At 47.7% G+C, this 26,589-nt stretch overlaps 1 protein-coding gene across 1 annotated transcript; it reads left to right on the forward strand.

The window, feature by feature from the left end:
* Positions 1-2,968: 2,968 nt before the first annotated feature.
* Positions 2,969-26,370, forward strand: CIDEA (cell death inducing DFFA like effector a). Its single transcript, XM_003924861.3, has 5 exons — positions 2,969-3,067; positions 11,457-11,601; positions 13,241-13,387; positions 22,630-22,811; positions 25,903-26,370. Exons 1-5 carry the CDS (start codon positions 3,030-3,032, stop codon positions 26,048-26,050), a joined length of 660 nt encoding a protein of 219 aa, XP_003924910.1. The 5' UTR covers positions 2,969-3,029; the 3' UTR covers positions 26,051-26,370.
* Positions 26,371-26,589: the final 219 nt, after the last annotated feature.

A 26,589-nucleotide genomic window follows, 5' to 3' on the forward strand; every position in this document is an offset into this window, starting at 1 on the left:
TGGAACCCAAATCTGAACTACTGGAAATACAGATGCCCAGGCAGACCTCCTGGTCAGGCCTCAAATCTCACCTTCCACACCTGTTCCTGGGAGATGAAGTTTCTACCCAGGGTCATCTGTCCCTGGGACCACTGCATTCAGACGTGTCCATGTCCCCATTGTCCCTCCATCCTAGAGAAAGCAACACACATGTGCAGAAGGAAACATGTACAAAAGTGCTCTTGCAGCCTTGTGGATTCTTACGGGCCAAATAGCTGTGGACTGTGGAGTGGATACATAAATGTCACACAGTGGAGCTCTCCTTGGCAGCAAAAATGAGCAAACAAATAACCTATGTAATAAAATGAATAATTTCACAGGCACAATGAGGAGCAAACAAAACCAGGCACAAAAGAGAACGTCCTGTGTGATTCAGTGTATACAAAGTTCAAGAATATGCAAAATGAACCTGTGGTAACAGAAGACAAAACCAGGATCTCCAGTGCAGCGTGGGCGGTACTGCCTAGAAGGGGCAAGGGGAGCCTAACCGACATTGCAAATATTCTGTCTTGGTCTGAGCAGTTTATAAACATAAACATTCACACAAACATCTGTGCACTTTAGCATATGCACACTATTCTGCAATACAATTGTTCTTAATTTTTTAAAGCCCATCTTGAACCAATTGGTAGCCCAAGGGCAAGGAGCAGCCCCTGGGGCAGCCTCCTGAGCAAGGGGCTGGACAGAGAAGGGCGGAAAATGTACCTCATGAAAAATAACCAGGGAGATGCTCAGAAAATGTTTGCTGAGTGAGACAGCAATCATTTACACCTTAGTATAAATAAATATAGACATTTTTTTTTTCAAACAGGGAAGCTAGAAGCTATATGGAAATAGGAGGACACTTGGCTTTGGCAAATCGCAGAACAAACTGACAGAAAATACTTGCCTTGGCCGGGCGCGGTGGCTCAAGCCTGTAATCCCAGCACTTTGGGAGGCCGAGGCGGGTGGATCACGAGGTCAAGAGATCGAGACCATCCCGGTCAACATGCTGAAACCCTGTCTCTACTAAAAATACAAAAAATTAGCTGGGCATGGTGGCACGTGCCTGTAATCCCAGCTACTCAGGAGGCTGAGGCAGGAGAATTGCCTGAACCCAGGAGGCGGAGGTTGCGGTGAGCCGAGATCGCGCCATTGCACTCCAGCCTGGGTAACAAGAGTGAAACTCTGTCTCAAAAAAAAAAAAAAAAAAAAAAAAGAAAATACTTGCCTTACTGACCATTCTGCTGCAGATGCCCTGGCTATGTGTTTAACGGTATTTGGATTAGTCCTTTCCCAGGGCTTGATTTCCTTATCAATACCATAATAAGACCTAATATGTATTAGTGCTTGAGGGTTCACAATGTATTTCAAAAGCATTACCTCACTTGACTCTCGTTGCACCCCACTGAGACTTGATAAGGAGTGCATATCATCAGGGGTCGTTAGGAATAAAGAAATTGAAGCTCAAAAAAAGAAAAGCTACCCACAGTGACAGAATTTGAAAGTAACAATGCCAACGTTGAGGGATGATTGTTTCCTTCCCCCCACTCCCCAAAAAATACAGAAATTGGATTAGAAACAGGAGTTTCTTTGAGCCCTAAGCACCTATGTTTATAATGTTTCCTGGTAGGTGATAATCAATTTCTGTTTCAGGCACTTGCTCTTGTTAGGAGTGGGGTGGGGCCCCTCACTGCCATGAACATCTGTCCTGCTCACACTGCTGGGGCTGACCAGGACAGCCCTTCCCTCACTGGATTTGAGTCTCACACACCCTGTGAGAAAGAGGGGCCGATGCCCTGGGACCGATTAAGTTCTGAGGCTTGGAGCAGTTATGGGACTCGCCCAAGGCCACCAAGCTAGAGGAGGTAAAGTCAGGTTAGGAACCCAGGTTTCTGCACTCCAGAGAATGGGCTGTGCCGAGCACATGCTGAGGCTCGGGGAGTGGGGAGGCATCCATGCTTCAGAGAAGGAAGTCACCCCACAGATGCTGTGGGGAACTGAGGGAAGGCTATGCTGAGGTCCCTCCCTGAGGGTGTGGGTGTCAGGCGGAGCCTACTGTTCACAGCTGCACAGGCTCTCATGTGAGAGAATGTCCTAGCAAGTCTCATTCACAGGACGCTAGTTACACCTCTACTGCCAGGGTGAAGAGTCTCACCCCTCAACGCAGCCAGAGGCCACCTCTTCAGTCCTGTAATGAGGGGCTCTAGGAACCCCTTGTGATCCCCTGCCTCCTCTGGAGGTCTCAAAGGCCCTAATTGCATCTTCTGATGGCAACAACCGTGATAGCAGGGTGTGGAAGCAAATCCCAGAGACCAAGAGAGGTTGGCTCTTTGCTTCCTCACTCTGAGAAGGTCCCTTACTACAGCTGAAAGGTTATTCATGCAGTCCAAAGGTTCCCTTCCCGTCCCGTTCCGCATGCCCTTTTCACTGTTCCCAAATGCTTATGACACGGCCTTGAGAGCAACGCAGCGGCTCCGAGAACCCGAAGGGCTGCAGGTCCCGGTGTCCGCGGCAGCTTCCGCATCCCTGCAGGGAACCAGCGGCTCGCCGAGCCTGGCGCTGGGCTCTGGGGGGACTCCAGCGCTGGGGCAAGTGGCGCTCACACCCGGCTGCTTACTCGTCCCACCGGTGGCCTGGGTTTAAAATCCACACGCCCGTCTTTCCGCGGCCAAAGCGATGCTGCCGGGATTGGTGATGACCCCAACTGCCCCTACCCCTAGAAGTACAAAACAAACATAGGCTGACAAGTGATCAGAAGAGACCCGTGGAGCATCTGGGTTTCCAAGGTCCGTGGTACCGCCCAATACAGCAAAGGACGCGTGGCTACGGGCGGCGGGAGCCAGGGACGACCGCAGGTTCCCAGAGCGCGAAGCTTGGCGGTGGCGAGCACATGCCAGCGTGCTCCCCTGCGCGGGTCAGGCCTTCGCCTGGCTGGCGGGGGCGGGGCTGCGGTGCTTTAAGAGGCCGCGCAGGCAGAGAGGCCCCAGGCCTGCGAGGGGACCCGCGCCATGGAGGCAGCCTGGGACTACGCAGGAGCCCTCATCAGGCAAGTGCCCCGCGTCCCCTTAAACCCCGCGTCCCCTTGAGCACCGCATTCCCGTGAGCTTCCAGTTGCCTTGCGCTCCGCACCCTCAGGTCCCCTGTGCGCCTCTCCTACTGTACCCCACTCCCCTCGTCCCCCTGCTGCCCCGTTCTCTTGCGCTCCACCACCCCGCGAACACACTCATCCGCCCCACTGGTGCCGGAGCAGTCCAGCCGCGCCCGCAGGTAGAGCCCAAGCCCGTCCCGCGCCTCCTCCCCCTCTTGCAGCTAGGCGCAAGTGTCAGGCGTGGTTCTCCGAGGTGCGCGGGCGTCCGCAGACCAGGTGACAGTGGCGAGTGGTTGCGTCTCTGGCCGCTGCTGCAGTCGCGGGCGCAGAAGAGGGTCCGGTCCCAGGAACCCGGAGCAACGCCTCCACGGTGGTCGGGGACCCGGCTTCTGGGGGTCCCGGAAATTGCAGCCGGAGCTGGGTGCTGAGGGGCCCAGGCTTGGCCCCTCCTGGGAGCGTGGGCTCTGGTCTCCCAGGGGAGGCTCAGACCCGGCCGGCGGAGCCCGCCAGCTTGGTGGTGCTGGGGGAAGCATTCCGCCGGCCGCCGGCTTCCGAGGGCGGAGGCGCTGCCGGAGGGGCTGGGGGGAAGGTAGGGGGACCGGGCGAGTGGACCCTGCGGAGGCTTCCCTGCGCTCTGGTGGCCTTGCCACCCGTTGGTGGTTGAAAGGGCGACCACGGCTGTTTTCCTGCTTGGTTTAATCTTCATATCTCAACAGACCCAAGCTAATTTATTGGTAAACTCCTAAGACGTTTCGTGGCAGCTACTTTAAGGTATAGATCTAAGACGTGTTTCTCTGAACATCAAGTACCTCGAAAAGGATACAGAATCCCTTGCGGGCTTGAAGGTGCGGGCGTTCAGCGGCATCGGGTCCCATTGTGTATGTTATGTGCGGCAGGCAGAGGGACTGCGTGGGTAAAAGGAAGGGGATTCCGGCTACCAAACGTGATCTATGAGCTTCCGATCCCTGGTTCTTAAAGGGGAGCTGTTGTATATACTGCAGGTTAGAAACATCTTTCTCTTTAAAAACAAGCCCACAGTACAAGGCAGGGCAGTGGCACCAGATGCTAAGAAACACCTGCATCGTCTATGGTCATTAACACACTTAGGCCTAAAGGTCAGGGCTCTGTTTCTTTCGCGTTCGTCCAGCACCATCCATCCACAGTCCCACTCCGAGGAGGTGAGGACTGTTAGCAGTTTGGAATGCGTCCTTCTAACCACTTTTCCAGTGAATTCACAACACACCCACTGTTCCTCCGGAGCATGGGGGAAGGAGGTATGGGCTGACTAGGCACTAACCAATCCTGGTTGGCCTCTGAGCAGGATTCAAGCTGAGCCTGTACGCTGCCTCTATTACAACAGCTCACCAAAATCCAAAATGCATCTGTGTGAGGTCTCCATGAGGTCAAGTATGGAGTGAAAGTGACTTGCTTATGAGCTGTTGACAAATGAAACACTGGGAATTTGGCAACCAACAGAATGGGGGAAAAAATTTTCAGTCTACCCATAAAAAAAAAAAAAAAGAAAGAAAGAAAAGAAAAGAAAAAAGAAACACTGGGATACCTTGAGTCTCCTAGGACACATTCCTTCTAGCTCAGCTGGTCCCAGGAGTGAATGACTACCTGTTAGGGACAAACTGTTGCTGCAGTTCTTTGAAATCTACCCACTTCCAGGCTGAGCTACTGCCATTGAAACAATCTAATTCTCATCGAAGGGAAAACACTTTTTCTTCCCTGACCTTCTCTAAAACCTTGTCCAGGCAAAAGAGCCACAGGCCGGGTCCTAACATGTTTGCTGACTGTGCTCTTGCTGGACTTCTGCCTCCTCTCAGGGTTCCTTAATTTGAACCAGGTCCAGGATGTCATAATTCTGTCTTTATTAATAACTGCATTGTGCCAAGGAAGGAACTTAATCAATGCACATCATTTTTAAAAATCAGGTACTTGTAGGCAATGGTATAACCTTAACCCAGCCATTTGTTAGTCAGCTGGAATCATAAGGGGCCTTGATCTTGAGGAAAGCAGCCTGAGGTCTCAGAGCAAAGCTCCAGACATCAAGAAGTCAACAATGCTGTTGACTGTCATAGCCAAATCTGCTCTGTTCATGTGTCCTGCCAGTGACAACATTCCTGCCAAAGGCTGATGTTATGGTGAAATGGCTGCTTTCACAGCTATCCAGCACATCTTTCCTTTCTTTGAACAAGAAACTCTAGGTTTTGTGCTGCCATTTCAGTACAAATGTTACCACAGTCTTCTTAGTAACATTAGTAAGGAATTAGGTATTCTATGAGTGAATCTCTCAGCTTTCTGCTTCTTGAATCTAAATTCTTATTTTAATGGAGTTGCAAAGTGGTCAAAGACTTCATAGTCATGTATTGAATACCTGATAATGTCAAGCCTTTAGATAGCTTGGGAAGAACTGAGCCATGCAGCCAGGCAGTCCTTGTCCGGCGAGTTCATCTGGGGGACAGGCATGCTCCCACCTGTGTATGTCACATCCAAGGGAGCCCTAGGGGAGCCAGGCAGCAAGAAGCCTCGTCGCAGCACTCACTTCTCCACCTCCTGCCATCGACCCCACAACCCTCTGACGCTGTCCCTGCAGCTCAGGGACTCTTCTCCAGGCCTGCGGAGCACTTTCAGAGCCCTCCCTTCCTTCTCTGCATGGCCGTGCTTGACCTCACCACTTCCCTCCTTGGCGTTCCCTGCTGCTCTTGGCTTAGTGACAGTGCTCGGTTGACTTCTGTCCTACTCCTGTATACTGCTTCTTCCTCCCATGTGGGTGCCTTCTTTTCTTCCAAATGATGAGATGTGGGGTTCCCTCACCCATCACTGCCCCGTGAATATTCCCAGGCACTATCTTACAGAGCATGTACTGCTGCCCCCTCACCCACAACACCAAAATATTTCACTTTGAGGAAGACCTTAATCCTGGGCCCTTTTCCTCTATAAGTGGCACACAAAGAAAGCTTTTTAATTATCTGTAGGGCTCAGGTTTGTTTTACTGGAGAAGAGTTCAGGTCTACCGGCAGTCTGTGAATTCTTGGTGTATTTCACACACTTTTGGACGTTGGTGGCACTCTACCTCCCTCGAGGAGGAATACAAAGCCTTCCCTTCCCGCTTGTTCCTGGGAGGCGTGCCCTTTCACAGTATTCTATGAAGCCTGACTTTCCTCTCTGGATTTCTCTGAAACCGCCTATTTCCTTAAACAACCTGTTTCCTCATGTTTTCCCCATGAGTGGGCTATTTCCCTTTCTGTTTCATATGGTTGTCTGCCCCCACTTTCACAGGAATTAGGGGCGGCTGTTCTCATGAGGGACGTGTTTAAATGCAGGATCCTAAGTGGCCCTGCTTTTAGGCACAGTGCTGATGTAGAGATGCCTCTACTCAGTGGGCTGGAGGGGAGCTGGGTGGAGACAGTGTCTTGTTCATGCAGCTGAAGCAGAGGGAGTGCTCACTGGCACCTGTAGAGTCCTGGTCTACATAGGCCTGGCCTGCAGAACATCTCATTTAACCCCTTTCTGTGTTACATATGAAATGGTCTTCGTTTTACATAATTTGACCCAGAAATCACTCACTCTCCTCCTTGACAAGAAGGTGGGGGATACATTTCCTGTCCTCACTGCCAACAGCCTTTCCTCCATTCGTGACCCAGCTCTTGGTTGGGAAATGATACAGGTGAGAACAATAGGGTTTTTTTCACTGACGATGGCTATCTTGAGGGCAGGTGAAGACAGAGAGAACCAGAAATGGTTGCCAGCCCTTATCTTGTCAGACAGGAAAAGACGGTAGGAACTTGGAATTAATCATCTGAGCCAGGTCACTGGAGCATGGGTGCTTAGGAAGGCGTGAGCCTGTTTGTCCAATGAGGAGATGCGGGGCCAGGGCTAACTGGGTCAAAGCTGAGCCTTTGACTACTGGGGCTGGACCTCGCATTAGAAGACATTGACCATGTTCTCCCGTTTCTCTGATTTTGGCCTAGCATCTTTAACTCAGTAAACAGACGGCATACTGACAGGCACTGCATGAAAGTAGGAAATAGACCACCAGACCCCATGAGACAGTTCTAGAAGCCTGGTGCACAACTGCCATGACTTCCTGCTTTTGGATTGAAGAGAGGCTCTTTCTTGCTGCTAAGGCTGGGCCCTTAGCCCCTGCAGGAGCCGCGTCTTCTGGCCAGTTGCTGCACTGCTGGGTGGGAGCCGGAGCTGGGCTCAGACCCTGGTCTAGCACTTGCTGCCCTGACGATTTGCCTCCTGCTTTCCCCAGGCCTAGGTTTCACTGTCTGTAAGGCGGATCCCAAAGAACGGTTAGGCAAGGTACTAGCTCACGCATACAAGGGTTTGGCATCCAGGGGCGCGCAGACCTTTTTCTCTCCCTCTTGTGGGGACTTCCGCTAGTGTAAGTTTCAGCTGCTGTGATGAGGTGGAGGCAACGCCATGGTTCTGAATGTGAAACGTAACACAGCCCGTTCTTGCCACCTTCTCCCCCAGCTCACCAGGGCTGAGAGTGTGTGCGAATTCCCTGTGGGGTCAGTGCAGGAGTGTTGTTCATGGCATTGTGTAACTGAGGACCCTGCTGTCACTCTTTTAATCGAGGTGACAGTTCAGAAGCTGTGTGCCAGTCCTCGGGCTGTGCTGGTACACAGCCTGGTCAGGCGAGGCTCTGAATTACTTGGTGGGTCCCTGGCAAAGGAGGGCAGGTCACTCTGACAGGCCCAGAATTCCCACCCAGCACATTTCCCTTGGCCTCGCCACATTAAAACAAATTGTGTAGCAACTTTTTCTACCCAAACGGGAATGGCGTTGTGGACATGAACTCAAAGCACTGCTGCGCTTTCAGCCATAGAGCAGCTCTTCCGCACAGCGCTCTGGATAGATGTAGATTTGAAGTTCAGAGAATGGATAACAAAACAATATACTCCCCCAGCCAATGGAAAAAAAAAAAAGTCTTGGCTTTGGACAGACCTGGGATCAGGTTCCATCTTTTTCCCTTATTAGCTGGCCGACTGTGAGGAGCCACTCTGAGCCTCAGTTTTCTCATCTGTGAAGTGGAGCAATGCTTTCCTTGCAAGGTTGTGAGGGTAATTTGTTAATATTAGTTATTATTGAACTGACGGGCATGGTGGCTCATGTCTATAGTTGCAGAACTTTGGGAGGCTGAGGAGGGCAAATCACTTGAAGTCGGGAGTTCAAGACAAGCATGGCCAACATGGTGAAAACCTTTTCTCTACTAAAAATACAAAAATTAGCCAAGCATGGAGGTGGGTACCTGTAATCCCACCTACTCGAGAGGCTGAGGCAGGAGAATTGCTTGAACCTGGGAAGCAGAGGCTGTAGTGAGCCAAGATCATGTTGCTGCACTCCAGCCTGGGCAACAGAGTGAAATTCTGTCTCCAAAAACAAAGCAAAAAAAATTGAGCTAATAAGAGCTGAAATTGCTGACACACTGCTGGCCGTGGCAAGTGCTCAGATGTGAGCAGTTATGAGACCCTGATGTCAACCTGGCTCTGGGTACTCCAGACCACATTCTCGCCAATGACCTCGGTCTGGTTCTAGAACGTCACTTTGTTGGTGAGAGACCTGGAGAAAGCACAAACACTCTCTCTTATGGAGAGCCTGAAACTGGGATCAAGCTGGCAGCATGAACTCAACCCGGCTATTTTTGAGAGCCAGCTTGTTACTCTACTCGCAGGTTGTTTGTTTTTGTGTTTGTTTGTTTGTTTGTTTTAGAGACAGAGTGTCACTCTTTTGCCCAGGCTGCAGTGCAGTGATGTAATCACAGCTCACTGTGGCCTCAATCTAGGGCTCAAGCAATTCCCTTGCCTCAGCCTCCCAAGTAGCTAGGACTACAGGCATGCACCACCATGCCTGGTTGATTTTTATTTATTTATTTTTTGTAGAGATGAGGGTCTCACTATGTGGCCCAGATTGGTATCTAATTCCTGGGCTCAAGTAGTCTTTCCACCTCAGCCTTCCAAAGTGCTGGGATTACAGATGTGAGCCACTGCATTCAGCCAACTATCAGTTTTTTATTTAACAATTTGGTAAGTCATTGAATTTTCACTTGGATCCATTTGTAGAGCTTCAAGTTAGACAATATACTATTTAAAATGTATGTGCCTAGAACTAAGATAGGTATTACAGGAAATATAACAAAGAAGCCTTCATTCATAAGGAAAATCAAGCAGGGATAGATGGCTGTGTGTCAAAAGTGCTAAATCACAGGTGATAGGCATTGGCAATCCATGCATGTGTTTCCTAGGATTCTGGTGTTCAGTGAATTAATCTAGAAAAACTGCTCTAAGAGTCTAAAAGCAGTGATGTGCTTACTTTGTGTATTCTTCAAGGTTGTCCTGAAAATACACCCTTGGTTTTATTCTCCTGAATGTCCTTGTACAAGCATTTGTCCAAATAGCCCCTACCTGAGCACGTGCGGTTGGTGGGTGCTCTGCCGGTGAGGGGGCACTGCAGTGTCCAGTCCTGCGCTGGGGAACGGGGATTGAATGAGGTCACACGGACGGCACTATCATGGTGCCTGGCTCTAGGTGAGACCTCGCCCTTGCTGATTTCTGATTACGTTGTTTGCAATCATTTCATTATGAATCTATTTCTAAATGTAAAAAGTTGGCCAGGTGCAGTGGCTCATGCCTGTAATCCTAGCACTTTGGGAGGCCAAGACTAGTGGATCACTTGAGGTCAGGAGTTTGAAACCAGCTTGGCCATCATGGTGAAACCCCATCTCTACTAAAAATACAAAAAATTAATTGGGCATGGTGATACATGCCTGTAATCCCAGCTACTCAGGAGGCTGAGGCAGGAGAATCGCTTGAACCTGGGAGACGGAGGTTGCGGTGGACTAAGATCGTGCCACCGCACTCCAGCCTGGGCAACAGAGCAAGATTCCATCTCCAAAAAACAAACATAAAAGTCTGCAGTCGGGGGTGAAAACTCTGCATATTGCTCTATTGGCCCACCTTCTAGTGGCAGCAGCAGGGCACCTATGTCTCCCCTCCAGGAGTTATTTTTAAATAGCTTCATGCCTTTGTGCTTTTTGGTTTAAAAGCATGCAATCATATGTTGAAGGCAGTTTTGCTTCTTTTTTTTTTTTTCTGTTGGAGTCTCACTCTCTCACCCAGGCTGGAGTACAGTGATGTGAGCTTGGCTCACTGCAGCCTTGACCTTCTGGGTTCATCCGAGCTCAAGCAATTATCTCACCTCAGCCTCCTGAGTAGATGAGAGTATAGGCACACCACCACATCCAGCTAATTTTTAATTTTTATTTTTTTTGTAAAGACAGGGTCTCACTATGTTGCCCAGGCTGGTCTCAGACTCCTGGGTTCAAGCTATCTTTCTGCCTCGGCCTCCCAAAGTATTGGAATTATAGGCATAAGCCACCATGTCCAGCACGTTTTGCGTTTCTTAAATTGCTATCAAAAGCTTCATCTGGGAGGCTAAGGCAAAAGAGAGGATTGCTTGAGCCCAGAAGTTCAAGACCAGCCTGGGCAACAAAGTGAGACCTTGTCTCTACAAAAATACAAACTCAGCCAATCGTGGTGGCTTGCACCTATAGTCCCAGCTACTCAGGAGGCTAAGGCAGGAGGATCACTTGAGCCCAGGAGGTCAAGGCTGCAGTGAGTTGAGATCACACCACTGCACTGGCCTGGGCAACAGAGCAAGACCCTGTAGCTAAAAGGAAAAAACAAAGTAAATATTTGAATTAATTATTTGATAGATGTGAACTTACTCCAAAGTGTCCTGTGATGTAAGCCCTGAGGGTCTTTTCCTTTTATGATTTCAGCCACTGTTCTAAGAGAGTGGTTCTGCTACTCTTGGTTCGTCCTAAGTTGATTTCAGAAACGTCATTGATTGCTATAGTGACGAATATCACACTTTTGAATTGATTTCTGGCTTATCCTTATTGTATAAATATATAGCTATGTGCATGTGTCTGGGTGCACTGAATTTCTAACTCTGCCTAATTACTTCATGGCCACTAGAAATCATTCTTTTGGATTTTTAAAATCTTTAAAACCCATCCATATTTGCAGAATATAACTCTTTTTTCTTGTTTGGCTTGAATTCCCTAACCATTCCTTCTCAAAGAGTTTTGGCAAGGACTTTGGATGTCTTAGTAAAATAGAAATAAACATGGCTGTGTTTTTTGGCTTGATGTGTTACTTGTTTCTTCGTTGATCATATGTGTACACATGTGTACATATAATTTTTAATAATCCCAACCACTGATTTTGTTTCTTTTAGATGCAAATATTAAATATTAATTCTGTGTACTTTCAAACTTCTTCTGAGAGACTCTTTTTAAAAAGTTTTCACTTTTCACCTCCATTTTCAGGCCCCTGACATTTATGGGTTCGCAGACTAAGCGAGTCCTGCTCACCCCACTCATGCATCCAGCTCGCCCTTTCCGGGTCTCCAACCACGACAGGAGCAGCCGGCGTGGGGTGATGGCGAGCAGCCTGCAGGAGCTCATCAGCAAGGTGCCCGGCATCCCACACATCTCCCCCAGTCCCCAGGGGTGCCCTGCACTCACACAGTGCCGTGGTCTTGGGCTCTAAGCTAGGGTCAGGACACAAAGGTCAAGAAAAGCAGCACCTCACTGGGAGGGAGCAGGGAGAGAAATTGGGAGTGACTGCTGGTGGTTATGGAGTTTCTTTCTTTCTTTTTTTTTTTTCTGTTTTTGAGACAGGATCTTGCCATGTTGCCCAGGCTGGCGTCAAACTCCTGGGCTTAAGTGATCCTCCCACTTCAGCCTCCCAACTGCCTGCCAATTTCTTTCTTGGGTGAAGAAAGTGTTGTAAAATTGAGTGTGATGACAGTGGTCTAACTCCATGAGCATACCAAAAACCACTGCACTGGACACTTTAAATGAGTGGATCATATGATACGTGAATTATATATCAATAAAGCTGTTATTGAAAGAGGAGGAAAAGAAGGAGAAACAACAAGTTAAACTCATCAGACCCTCTCTTGGCCTCAGAGATTCTGAGGGCAAAGTTTAGGTAAAAATAATCAAGGGAAGCATTACATTTCTGTACCATACAGAATTTAGGTACAGAGACAAAAACCAATAGTCACCAATGGAGAATGTCGCTTTGTTTCTTTGACAAGGGAGGATGCAGGCAAGCAGCTGACTCTGGAAGTCTGGTTTTGGTTATAAAGGCCAAGATCTAGAACAGTGTCCTAGACTGCCAAATAAGGAAGAATCCCAGCCTCTCAGAGGGGCATAACTCAGACTCAGGCACCCACGGAAACAAACAAGCATCCAGCACGCGGTGTCTGAAGCAAGAGAGATGCTCAGCTATGCACACGAGGCTGCAGCTCTTACAGTAGCATACATGCAGGAGTTTTCTTTTTATTCATCTAAATAAGTAGGTAATCTTAGAAATTATAATTATTTAATGTAACCATTATCTCATGTATCTTAAGAAGACAGATCCATTAAAAATCTTAACTTCCTGACCGCATACAGTGGCATGTACCTGTAGTCCCAGCTACTCAGGAGGCTATGGCAGGAAGATTGCTTGAGCCCAGGAGTTTGAGGCTGTGATGCACTGTGATTGTGTCTGTGAATAGCCACTGCACTCCAGCCTGGATGACAGAGTGGGTCCTCATCTTAAAAAAAGAACATTCTGGCCGGGCACGGTGGCTCAAGCCTGTAATCCCAGCACTTTGGGAGGCCGAGGCGGGTGGATCACGAGGTCAAGAGATCGAGACCATCCTGGTCAATATGGTGAAACCCCGTCTCTACTAAAAAATACAAAAAATCAGCTGGGCATGGTGGCGCGTGCCTGTAATCCCAGCTACTCAGGAGGCTGAGGCAGGAGAATTGCCTGAACCCAGGAGGCGGAGGTTGCAGTGAGCCGAGATCGCGCCATTGCACTCCAGCCTGGGTAACGAGCGAAACTCCGTCTCAAAAAAAAAAAAAAAAGAACATTCTTAACTTCCCTGCTTCTGAGCAAAGACTGAGTCATAGACACCAATCAAGGTTACCTTTACCACTAAAATTTTATCAAAATCAACCCACATTTTTGAAAATTATAACTTAATAAATGTCACTGGATGGTCACATGGAAATATCTGGCTTCAGTCCACTTCTCTGATGCGTTGCACACCTAGACTCTGGATGCCCTACTCATCACCACCGGACTGGTCACTCTGGTGCTGGAGGAAGATGGCACCGTGGTGGACACAGAAGAGTTCTTTCAGACCTTGGGAGACAACACACATTTCATGATCTTGGAAAAAGGACAGAAGTGGATGCCGGTAAGTGAAAACATTGTCACCCAAACAGCTACTGGGTAGATTTTTTACCTACAAAAGTACACGCCCTACTTGAGCGTGACTTGTCCACTTTCTAAATATGCATTTTGTATTCACCTAACACAACGATCCACTGCCCTCAAAGGTATTCTTATAAGTGTTTCTAGGAAACTTAGTTTCTCTGGGAACTTAGGCTATTTGATATAAATGAAATAATTCCAAGGAACAAGCTTTGGCCGGCGAGTAGCTACAGATCTCATAAAATGCATGGAATCAACCTGGCAACTCTTCATCAGTTTGGAAGGCTGGAGAAGTAAACACCATCAGGGAAGGTAGGGAGAGTGTGTGTGTGTGTGCGCATGTGTGAATACAGAGATTTGGAAAAGTAAAGAGACAGAATGAAGCCTTCTGTCTCTGGGAAAACTATAGATGATACAACTTAAAAAACTTCCCCATTATAAAACACCTAAAAATGTAAAGCACAATATTAAAACATCTTTTCACATAATAAACTGATATCCAAGAAAGATAAATCCTCAGTGGTTAAAATTTTGTGAGGCCAGCATCCAGAGAGCAATGCAAACACTGAAGCTGGCAGATCCATAGGCATCTCCTCTGGGGCCCCTCAACCTGTGAGTACCACTCACCAGGGACAGATGCTAGGAGGACAGGAGACAGCCTCCAGCTGACAGAAAGTCGGGGGTGACATTTGAAGATCTGCCCAAAGCAGGGAATCTTAGAGCTCTCTCCCGGGAATCTGGCCCACAAGCTGCCCTTAGGAAGATTTAGGCACTGCTGAGTTCTAAACCCTAAGCTGAGAGTTTGGTTTTCAGAGATCTGGGGGAGTAGCATCAATGCAGGGGTTTGCTTATTGGATTATCTTTGCTCCAGCCCTGTTTCCAGGCCTGATAATGCCCCAGGTAACTTGCAGGAGCACAGGCAGATCCCCTTGGAATGAACATCTATCCTGGCCTCAAGAGTTTTCATTTCTGATGTTTTCGCAATGCAAGTTCACAGTCAAAACAGAACGTAAGGACTCAGGCACCACATTCGTGAGAGTAAGCAGAAGCAATAAAGTCAGGCCTGCCAGGACTGCAGATGTTGGAATCATCAGATACAGAGTATATAATTAGTGTACTTAAAATGTACATAACTAATGTATGATAACAAATGCAAAATTATTATAATGTGGTGTATCTTGTGCATACAAAGGTTAGAACAAGCAGATTCTGGCAGCAGATCTCCAAAGACACAAGTTTAGATTCTCATAGTGTATGTGAAGGAGATATATCCTCGGCTTAAATAGTTCAGTGTCTGTTTTAAAAAAATTTTTTTAAGAAGAAGAAAGGCTCACACATGTCTAAATTTGACTGGTTAATAAATAAATAAAATGCTCAAAGAAACACTTAAAAATAACCGAAAGTAAGAATAGTCAGGTATTCAAGACCAGTCTAGGCAACATAGCAAAACCTCAATCTCTACCAAAAAAAAATTTTTTAAGGATTAGCTGGGCATGGTGGTACACACTTGAAGTCCTAGCTACTCAGGAGGCTGAGGCAGGAGGATCACTTGAGCCCAGGAGTTGGAGGCTGCAATGATCTATGATCGCACCACTGCACTCCAGCCTGAATGACAGAGCAATATCCTGTCTCCAAAACAATAAAAAATAAGAAAACACCAGCCTGGGCAATATGGCAAATCCCATTCCTACCAAAAAGTACAAAAATTAGCCTGGCATAGTGGTACATGGTTGTAGTCCCAGCTACTTGGGAGTCTGAGATGGGAGAATCACTTGAGCCTGGGAGGTCAAGGCAGAGAGTCATGATTGCACCACTGCACTCCAGCTTCGGTGACAGAGGGAGACCCTGTAACAAAAAATAAAAATAAATTTAAGAAGAACAAGAGACGATAAGAACTGACTAAGCGTATTTGAAATAAATAGAATTTTTGGAAATGAAAATCGTAACAACTAAAATTAAGTAAATGGAGACTCAGGTTAGACAGAACTGAATGTAATGATAAGAGATCTGAAAGATGTTTCCTCTGAGGTAACACATAGCAACAGGGGTGGGAACACAAAGATGTGAGAGACCAGACTGAAATCTAATGTCTCTCTTTTTGGCATCCTCAGGTAGGGAAGGATTTTTTTAAAACAAGACACAATGCACAAGTCATTAAAAAAAAAAGAAATCAATTCATTTAAGAATGTTGTTCATCAAAAGACACTATAAAGGAAGTAAATCAATAAGCCACGAAATGGGGAGAAAGTATTTTCAACATCACTTGATAAAAGCTTAGTATTCAGCCAGGCGCGGTGGCTCAAGCCTGTAATCCCAGCACTTTGGGAGGCTGAGGCGGGTGGATCACGAGGTTAAGAGTTCGAGACCATCCTGGTCAACATGGTGAAACCCCGTCTCTACCAAAAAAAAAAAATACAAAAAAAATTAGCTGGGCATGGCGGTGCGTGCCTGTAATCCCAGCTACTCAGGAGGCTGAGGCAGGAGAATTGCCTGAACCCAGGAGGTTGCAGTGAGCCGAGATTGCGCCATTGCACTCCAGCCTGGGTAATAAGAGTGAAACTCCATCTCAAAAAATAAAAATTTAAAAATTTAAAAAATTTAAAAAATTTTTTTAAAAGCTTTGTATTCAGTAAATGTAAATAACTCATATAAATCAATTATGAAAACAACAAATAATCCAGTTTAAAAATGAGCTAAAAGAAGTGACACACGGTGGCTCCCAGCACTTTGTGGGGCCAAGGTGGGAGGATTGCTTGAGCCCAGGAGTTCAAGACCAGCCTAGGCAACAAAGCAAGACTTTGTCTCTACTAAAAATAAAAAAATTAGCCAGGCATGGTGGTGCACACCTGTAGTCCCAGATACTTGGGAGCTGAAGCAAGAGGATTGCTTGAGCCCAGGAGTTCGAGGTTGCAGTGAGCTATGATCACACCACTGCATTCCAGCTGGGTGACAGAGCAAGCTTCGAGGGAAAAAAAGGAGGGTACAAGAGACAGAGACAGGCATCTCCAGAATAAACAATGATACTATTTTTACACCATTAGATTTAGTATTGCTAGACTTCTTGATTTTTTTAATTTTTAAGATATAGGGAGCCAGGCACGGTGGCTCACACCTATAATCCTAGCATTTTGGAAAGCTGAGGCAGGTTGATCACCTGAAGTCAGGAGTTCAAAACCATCCTGGCCAACATAGTGAAACCCCATCTCTACTAAAAATTTAAAAAATTAGCTTGGCATGGTGGCACGCACCTGTAATCCCAGCTACTCAGGAGGCTGAGGCAGGAGAATCACTTGAATCTGGGAGGCGGAGGTTACAGTGAGCTGAGATCATGCCAGTGTACTCCATCCTAGAGACAGAATGAAACTTGATCTCCAAAAAAAAAAAAAAAAAATTAGTTAATGAGGACCCCAACAGCTTTTGATTGTGTGGGTTATATCAATAGATACATTTGGGGTTGTGTTTTATTTTTTATTTTTATTTTTGAGACAGTCTCTATGTGAAACCTAGTCTGGAGTGCAGTGGTGTAATCTTGGCTCAAGAGATTCTTGTGCTTTAGCCTCCCAAGTAGCTGAGATCACAGGCACACACCACTATACCTGGCTAATTTTTGTATTTTTAGTAGAGACAGGGTTTCACCATGTTGGCCAGGCTCGAACGCCTGACCTCAAGTGATCCACCTGCGCTGGCCTCCCAAAGTGCTGGGATTACAGGCGGGAGCCACCACACCCAGCTTATATCAATAAATTCTGTAGACATCTGACAATCAGGAGTTCTCAACTGCAGAGACTTTGTCCCTTGGGGGACATTTATTAACATCTGAAGACATGTTAGACTGTTATATCTGGTGGATATAGACCAGAGATACTGCCAAACACCCTACAATTCACAGGACAAACCGACGGCAGAGATTTATCCAGCCTCAAATGTAAGTAGTGTCAAGGTTGGGAAACTATAAGCTATAGATAGATATGGATATTCCCAGTAGTCAAAATTGATTGTTTTTGTTTTTTGGTTTTTGGTTTTTTGAGACTGAGTCTCACTCTGTCGCCCAGGCTAGAGTGCAATGGCACGATCTTGGCTCACTGAATCCTCTGCCTCCTGGGTTCAGGTTATTCTCCTGACTCAGCCTCCCAAGTAGCTAGAATTACAGGTGCCTGCCACCATGCCTGGCAATTTTTTTTTTTTTTGCATTTTTAGTAGAGACAGGTTTTCACCATGTTGCCCAGGCTGGTCTCGAACTCCTGACCTCAGGTCATCTACATGCCTCGTCTTCCCAAAGTGCTGGGATTACAGGCATGAGCCACCGTGCCCTGTGTTTTTTGGTTTTTGTTGTTATTGTTTGTTTGCTTTTTGTTTTGAGACAGTCTTGCACCGTCGCCTAGGCTGGAGTGCAGTGGCATAACCTCAGCTACCTCTACCTCCTGGACTCAAGCAATCCTCCCACCTCAGCCTCCCAAGTAGCTGGGACTATAGGCACATGCCACCACACCTGGATGATTTTTGTATCTTTTTGTAGAGACAAGGTTTTGCCATGTTGGCCAGGCTGGTTTCAAACTCCTGGTTTCAAGCTCCTGAGCTCTAGCAATCCACCACTTCTGCCTCCCAAAGTGCTGGGATTACAGGTGTGAGCTACCACGCCCAGTCAATATTCAAAATTTAAACTGTTTGGAAGTTACTAATGAGTATATATTTTTTTAAAGAAACTAAAATTCAGAAATTTTAAAATATGTATTAATTCATTAAAAGCAATGACCCAATACAGGTTGACTCACATATTTTTATGAAAAGTGACTATTTTCCAAAACAAAAAGATTGAGGAATGACATTTTTTACATTTTTGTAAATTTCTTCAATGTCTAGCTTAATAGAAGATTCTTATATCTGCTTTTTTATATTCAGTCTGTTGTAACATATTGTTTTGATGGAAGTATGAAGAAAATTCATCCTGATACAAATATGCAGCTGGGAAAGGAGGAGGATTTTAATAGTCTATTCAGAGAGTTAAAGATACTCCTTTTTATATTATGCCAGAGCTCACGAAGTCATGGTTTCAAGGTAGTTGAGGTGTTTTCAGAAAGCTCAGCTATAGCATGTAATCTGAAGATATACCAATGAAGTTGGCCTCGTCTGTTACAGTGAATCCACTGGTCTGTCTTGAATTTTGAATGGGTCTTTTTCCTGTGGATAGTTTTGTAATAACAGGCACTGGTCATTGAGAAAAACTGATTCACTGAGTTATGCAGGATTTCCAAATGTACAGTGGAAACAGCACTTCTTGTGATGATTATTACTTCTCTCTCTCTCTCTCTCTCTCTCTCTCTGCTTTTTTTTTTTAAAAGACAGGGTCTTGCTCTGTCACTCAGGCTGGAGGGCAGTGGCATGCTGCCTTGACCTCCTGGACTCAAGGGATCCTGCCACCTCATACTCCTGAGTAATTGGGACTACTGGTGCATGCCACCACACCCAGCTACGTTTTTGTATTTTTTGTAGAGATGGGGTTTCTCCATGTTGCCCAGGCTAATCTTGAACTCCTGGGCTCATGTGATCCACCTGCCTCAGCCTCCCAATGTGTAGGGATTACAGGAATGAGCCACCGTGCCTGGCTTCATTTTGACCTCTCAGCCCCTTGATAGGGCCTCAAGATTCCTGGGTGTCTCCAGATTACACTTTGATAACCTCTCCATTAAATCATTTATAAATAATTCAAAAATATGCAAAATTAACAATATAATGTTTGAGATGCACATGTTCTGAAAATAGGAAAAATAAGGGGAAAATGCATGACATAAAAACCTCTTGAGAGGAGGGGAGGGAATGTGACTTGGAGGTGCATGGGATAAGGGATGGCAGTGTGTAGGTTTTCTTTTATGTCCTGTTTGTTACTTCTATGTATATTACACATATACTCATATATATATGTATATATATATATAACCTCAAAATTTTCCTGACTGAAAAAGAAACCACAGACCAATTTTAAAAGCATAATATTTAGAATAAAATGTAATCTTTAAAGCAGGTAGGGACCAGGTACGTGCGGTTACTAACACCTGTAATCCCAGCAATTTGGGAGGCCGAGGCTGGTAAATCATGAGGTCAGGAGGTCAAGATCAGCCTGGCCAAGATGGTGAAACCCCGTGTCTCTACTAAAAATACAAAATTTAGCTGGGCGTGGTGGTGCACACCTGTAATCCCAGCTACTCCAGAGGCTGAGGCAGAGAAGTGCTTGAACCCGGGAGGCAGAGGTTGCAGTGAGCCAGATCATGCCATTGCAGTCCAGCCTGGGACACGAGATTCTGTCTCAAAAAAAAAAAACAAAAAACAAAACCAAAAAAAAAAACAAAAAAACGCAGGTGGAGAGATTATGTCTGTAGATGAGACAATTAATTGGAGGTGAATTATATAAATCTTTTAAAGCAAATATTGGGCTGCATGGCTTTTTGCTCAAGGAAAGTGTAGCAGCAAGAATAATGCCCCCACAGACACCCCGTCTTAAATCTCAGCCGTGGCATATAGGATTAAGTGAAGGCTGTTGGGGTGGGTTCGGTGGGTTGTCCCGGATTATCTGGGGGAGGCGGAAGTCCTCACAAGGGTCCTTATGAGAGGGAGGCAGGAGGTGAGAGTGAGGGCCAGAGGCATAGGAGGAGGAAGGATGTGGGGTACCTACCAAGGCAGGCGCCGGAGAAGCCGGGAAAAGCGAGGGCCCGGCCCTGTCTTGCAGCCCCCACGGCAGTCCTGCGCCCTGGCTTGGTCTCAGACCTGGCGTGTGAGAGCATTAGTGTGTGGGTTTGAAACCACTGAGTTTCTGGTCATTTGTTACAGCCGCAGTAGGAGACGGGAAAGGAGGATTTTGTTTTTCTGAAGGAGACACTCGGCTAACAGGGAGGAGTTGGTGGTGGGCGCTGGGAACCCGGCTGCAGGGCAGGGCGGTGGGGGCGGTACGATGTCACAGGTGTAGATGCCACCGCGGGCCACGCGCTCCAGGGGGCTCGCGGCCCGTTCGCGTGCCCAACACCTTCCCTGGATCCCAGCCACCTCTGGGCCTTTCTGGGCAAAGCCAGTGTAGACTGAGACCAGACCGCCCGAGCAGGAAGCCGCCAGCAGATGTCTCCTCGTGGCAGCGCCCTCAGGAAGAGCGCGGCCCTGCAGCCCCCGCCCGGCGAGGCCACCGGAGGGCATCATGATTTTAAGACCAAGACTGAAGACATTAAGGGAGAGTAAAATTAAAACTTTTGAAAGTCTGAAAGGGATATGAGGCCAGGAAAAAGGCGCGGGATGGAAGGAGAAGCCCCCTCTGATGCCAGGATCCGAGCTTTCCAAACACGTTTCCCGGCTGAGGGCTCGCTGGCGTCCCCAAGAGGCCGCTGGGAGAAAACAGCCTCAGCTTTGATTATTTTTTTTTTTTAAACTGGTTTTTTGGTGGGTGGGGGGGCGGGTGGGGTTTTTTTGGTTTTGCTTGTTTGTTCTTTTGAGATGGAGCCTCACTCTGTCGCCCAGGCTGGTGTGTAATGGCGCGATCTCGGCTCACTGCAGCCTCCGCCTCCCAGGTTCAAGTGATTCTCCTGCCTCAGCCTTCCGAGTAGCTGGGATTACAGGGATGCGCCACCATGTCCGGCTAATTTTTGCATTTTGAGTACAGACCGGGTTTCACCATATTGGCCAGGCTGGTCTCAAACTCCTGACCTCAGGTCATTCTCCAGCCTTGGCCTCCCAAAGTGCTGGCATTACAGGTGTGAGCCACCAAGCCCAGCCTCTGCTTTGATTTTTAAAATCACAAGAGACAGTTACAACTGCTTAGAAAAGGATAATAAAGTCAACCTCACCCGAGATTCCACCTCACAAAATCTTTTCTTTTTTCATGTTTTTTTTTTTTTTTTTTTTTAAACGGGTGGAGAGGGTCTCACTCTGTCTCCCAGTCTGGAGGGCAGTGACACAATCACAGCTCACTGCAGCCTCAACCTCCTGCGATTCAGGAGGTCCTCCTGCCCCAGCCCCCATCCCCCATCGTGCTGAGACTACAGGCACGAGCCAACTGCACCTGACCACAAAAATCTTTCTTGAAAGACAAATTCACATCAAACATAAATGCCTTTCATTTGTAACTTGAGGCAGCTTTGCGGTCATATTTTTAAGGCATCACAGGAGAGAGAGCTTTCAAAAGACAGATTCCCAATCCATACATATCCCACATCTATTCAAACAAATTCCGTATGATCAGAATTAGAGGCTACAGCTGGAACCTCAAGTGGGTTTGTCTGTATGGTGGGAACAGGGGAATAAAGAAGGCTGGCCACAGCGTGGAGGGTTTGGATAATTTTAGAGGTCTTTACGTTTTAGGTTCCCATTCATGAGGTCACTGTCATTAGTGGATTTACCATTCACAGCCTCGGCTGCTCCCAACCCTGAAGGCTCACAAGACCTAGGAACCCTGTCAATTGTCTAGACCCAAATCCTGAGTGCTGCAAGATTTGTCTGTGGCACAAGCCACTCAGGAAGAACAGCTCCTGGCCTGGCATTTGTACCGTGCGGCAACTTTGCTCTCATATTTTTACAGCATCTTGTAGGGAAAACTCTGTTCCCCAGGATTATAAATAGCTATGTTGCTATTTATAAACCTGGGGGTATGTAGAGGTCTCTGACTTCCTCCTCCAACCCAGGGGTCTGCTGCATGGCTTTGGGCTTTCCCATGGAGTCAGCTCTTATCCTGGAAGATTCTTAAAACAGGAGTGCTCCAGGAAGGTGCCCATTCTACCCCTCACTTCAGCCATATGATTCTGGTACTTTCCACCCAGTAGCCGCCCACAAAATTGAACAAATGCTGCCTGCTTCTCCATAACCCTAACTGTGTTATAGTCATGAGACGAGAGTCTCATGTCACCAGGTAACCATAGTAGCCTCCAGGGCGAGTGGGTTTCCACCACTTGTCAGGGATAACTATCCACGGAGCAAAGGGGTCCTGAAATCTAGGCCCTGACACCACACCAGTCTCATCCTGAGTCCGGAACTGAAAGCAAATTAGGGAGAGACGCCTCGTGGCTACTTGGACACAGTCATAGTGTGCACAGATGGGTCCTGCTGAAAGCATCTCTTGATGGATTAGCCACAGAGCAGCTTACAGATCTTAAATGGACATACAGGAGAATCTGAAGCTGGCATAAGAGCAGAGTGATGATGTGGGAGGGTTACGAAGGTTCCTGAAGTGTGTCCCTCCTCTCATTGTCGCAGGGCAGCCAGCACGTTCCCACTTGCTCGCCACCAAAGAGGTCGGGAATAGCGAGAGTCACCTTTGACTTATACAAGCTGAAACCCAAGGACTTCATCGGCTGTCTCAACGTGAAGGCCACCATGTACGAGATGTACTCCGTGTCCTACGACATCCGGTGCACAGGACTCAAGGCCCTGCTGAGGTAACACACCCTGGGGGTCACCTCCAGGGGTCTGGAGACTACAGGAGGTGTGGCACAGGTCGAGAGTTCCCACCCCATTCCTCTGGGCTCCCAGGCCGGCTGCTACTGTTAGGCCACTTGGAGCTATGTTGTCTGAAGCAGGTCAACTCTTAAGCCACAGGCTCATTTCACACAACAGAAGGTCTCCAGCCAAAACAGAATTGTTTCTTCCAAAGACTATTAACTATTCATTAGAACAAAAGCTAAATAATAAACATAAAGAGGAACCACATTTATTTTAAGAAATTGAGCCCTTAATTCTAGGTGATGATAACTAAAACTGGAGCCGTGGAGGTCGTGGCTGGGTTTGTATAGAGCGGCTACCTAGACCCGGGTGAATCACATGCTTTTGTGTGTGTCTGCTGTGCTCCTGAAAACTTCAGCCTCACCAGTAAGGTGGCACGGGCGTTTGTCTTCTCCACATAATGCCAGGGCACTGTCATCCCAAAAATGAGGGCCAGGCTGGTTGCACAGCATCCCAGGAGAGAACTTTTAGAAGACAGATTCCCAATCCAACCATGTGCCAGACCTATTCAAACAAATTCCGCGTGACCAAAAGGAGCCTTCCTGGGTGTTCCTGCTCCATAACCAGGTGGCACCCCTGCCACTGAGAGACATAGCAGTCCCTGCTCTAAGGAATCAGCTGCGTGACCTTTCACAGATTCCTTAACTTCTCTGAGCCTTGCTTTTACCATCTGTAAATGAGAAGTTTGGGCTGGGTGTGGTGGCTCATGCCTATGATCCCAGCACTTTGGGAAGCTGAGGCAAGCAGATCACTTGAGCCCAGAAGTCCAAGATCACCCTGGCCAACATGGCAAAACCCTGTCTCTATTAAATATACAAAAATTAGCCAGGCATGGTGGCGGGCACCTGTAGTCCCAGCTACTGGGGAGGTTGAGGCAGGAGAATTGCTTAACCCTGAGAGGCGGAGGTTGCAGTGAGCCAAGATCCACTGCTGTGAGCCGAGACTGTGCCACTGCACTCCAGCCTGGGTGACAGAGCAAGACTCGGTCTCAAAAATAAATAAATAAATAAATATACAAAAAATAAATAAATAAAAGAAAATGAGAAAGTTGCTTCCAAGCACTTTACAATTGCCAGAGCTCTAAATACACCTACTTCTACTCCAGTACATCTACTGTTGATCCTTAGAGAATTAATCTCTGTGGAGGGAGTGGACGGGAGAGCAGCTGACTGCAGTAGAAAGGTCTTCAAGTCTAAAGGTTTTGCAACTGTTGCCATTCCAGTACTCCCGTGCGTCCGCCTTGGCAGGACTGCCCGTTTCTCTTTGAGGGTGTTGGTTCCGTCCCCCGTGGCCTTGACAACTGCTCTGATCTGTGCTGAGCACAGCAAAGGGGGAACGCCCTCCTCTCAGGGGTCTCCTGGCCTCACCTAAGGTAGGCCAGGGTGTGGGACTTTGGTTTTTTGGTTTTTGGGTTTTGTTTGTTTGTTTTGAGATGGAATTTTGCTTTTATGGCCCAGGCTAGAATGCAATCGCAGGATCTTGCCTTACCACAACCTCTGCCTCCCAGGTTCAAGCGATTCTCGTGCCTCAGCCTCCTGCGTAGCTGGGACTAAAGGCACACACCACCACACCTGGCTAACTTCTGTATTTTTAGTAGACACCGGGTTTCACCATGTTGGTCAAGCTGGTCTCAAACTCCTGGACTCAGGTGATCCACCCACCTTGGCCTTCCAAAGGGCTTGGGATTACAAGACAGGATCTCATTCTCCTGCCCAGGCTGAAGTGCAGTGGTGCAATCATAGCTCACTGCAGCTTCCAACTCCTGGGCTCAAGAGATTCTCCCACCCCAGCCTCCAAAAGTGCTGGGATTATAGACATGAGCCACCATACCTGGCCACAAAATCTTTCTTGAAAGACAAGTTTAGCCTTCTTGTTACTAATGTGTATCCTCTGATGGATCCGATGACACCACAAACAGCCACGGAACTCACGACAGTTCCTGCTGGGGACTTTGTTGTTGGTGCTGGAAGCAGTGGGCCTCCTAACGACACAGCTGTCCAGGCTTGGCTAGTGCATCCCCATGGGCTCAGCCACCACTGAATGTCCTGCTCCTCTCTTAGGAAGAGAAGGGATTTTTTTTTTTTTTTTTCTGAGGCAGAGTCTCACTCCGTCACCAGGCTAGAATGCAGTGGCTCGACCTCAGCTCACTGCAACCTTGCCTCCGGGTTGAAGTTATTTTCCTGCCTCAGCCTCCCAAGCAGCTGGAATGACAGGTGCACACAACCACCACCCCGGCTAATTTTTGCATTTCTTTCTAGAGAAGGAGTTTCACCTTGGCCAGGATGGTCTTGATCCCTTAACCTCGTGATCTGGCTGCCTTGGCCTCCCAAAGTGCTGGGATTACAGGCGTGAGCCACCATGCCTGGCCAGGAAGCGATTTTAAAACTGGAATGAAATCCTTTAGCTTTGGACTAAGTAGAGAATGAGAATGAGAACTTGAGGCAAAGTGTTATAAGTCCAATGTAACACTAATGCAGACTCAGCCTGAGGACTGAGAGGCCAGGACAGGGCAAGCTTTTCCCTGCCAAAACGTCGGGAACAAGTTGGAATATCTGGCTGCCCTCAGCCACCTGGGTCACAGGATCATGATGCCAGTTTTTGCTAGAATTTTCCTTCAGCCCAAACTGTCCTTTCACCAGACCTGACTGATTTCAGTAGCAGGGCCCCTAGAAGGGCCTAGCAGCCCGAAGCCTAGGACACAACACAGTTGCACTCCACTAAGAGCTTGCCAGCCACTCAACAAGCAGGCCACGCTTCAGATGGCTCGTGGGGTGGTCTCGGGCCAGCAGCCGGGGTCCCCAGGGAGCTCACAGAAACCTGCTCCCGGCCAGACCCACTGCTGCAGCAGCTGCATCTGGGCCAACCCCGGGACACGGGCACCCTGAGAGTGCTCACAGGGTACTCTCTAAATGTGAGCCTGGCCTTCTTGGAATGCCTTTTGGTGGGGTAAGTGAAGTATCCACATCCTCTCTGTTTCTCACTGGCCCCAAATCCCAAGCTAACGCATCCCATCTCCCTCTGTTGCAGGAGCCTGTTGCGGTTCCTGTCCTACTCCGCCCAGGTAACAGGACAGTTTCTCATCTATGTGGGCACGTCCCTGCTCCGGGTGCTGGATGACACAGAAGAGCGGCCATCCCTCAGGTCACACGCCAGGGGCCAGCTCACACGTGGATAGGGATGCAGGCTACCGCAGGCTCTTGAGCCAAACACTGCGCTTCGTTTGGCTCAGTGACGAATGTCGAAGATGCTTTTATGTTCTGAGCCATGTGCACTTGTAGGTCACTGGTCACCCTGCTGAGGAGTGGTGCCCAGGAAAGGAAAGGGCTTGGTGGTACATGAAGTGTGGACAGTAAGCCAGGGTGCCCTGGGAGGGAGGCGTGGAGGGCCCCAGGGGCCATAGGAAGCAACCAAGCAGCAGGTGTGCCCAGGAGCGGTGTGCATGTGTCAGAGCCATTTGGTCTGTCATCTCCTGCAATAAATCCATTGCAAGACTGACTTTCAAGATGTGATACTTCCTGTGCCTCCTTTGTCTCTCAGAATAGAAAAAAAAAAAAAAAAAAAGGAATAACTTTATATAAAAGCCTAACTTAGCCAGGAATATTCTGCTAACAGACATAACCACTCCTAAGTCTTTATTAGTGCCACAAAAATAACAAGCTACGAAATGTTATTGTGTTTTTTCCAAAACCCCCAAAGGGGACCTTCACACTGAAG

This window comes from Saimiri boliviensis, chromosome 13 (genome assembly GCF_048565385.1).
Source record: "Saimiri boliviensis isolate mSaiBol1 chromosome 13, mSaiBol1.pri, whole genome shotgun sequence".
NCBI lineage: Eukaryota > Metazoa > Chordata > Mammalia > Primates > Cebidae > Saimiri > Saimiri boliviensis.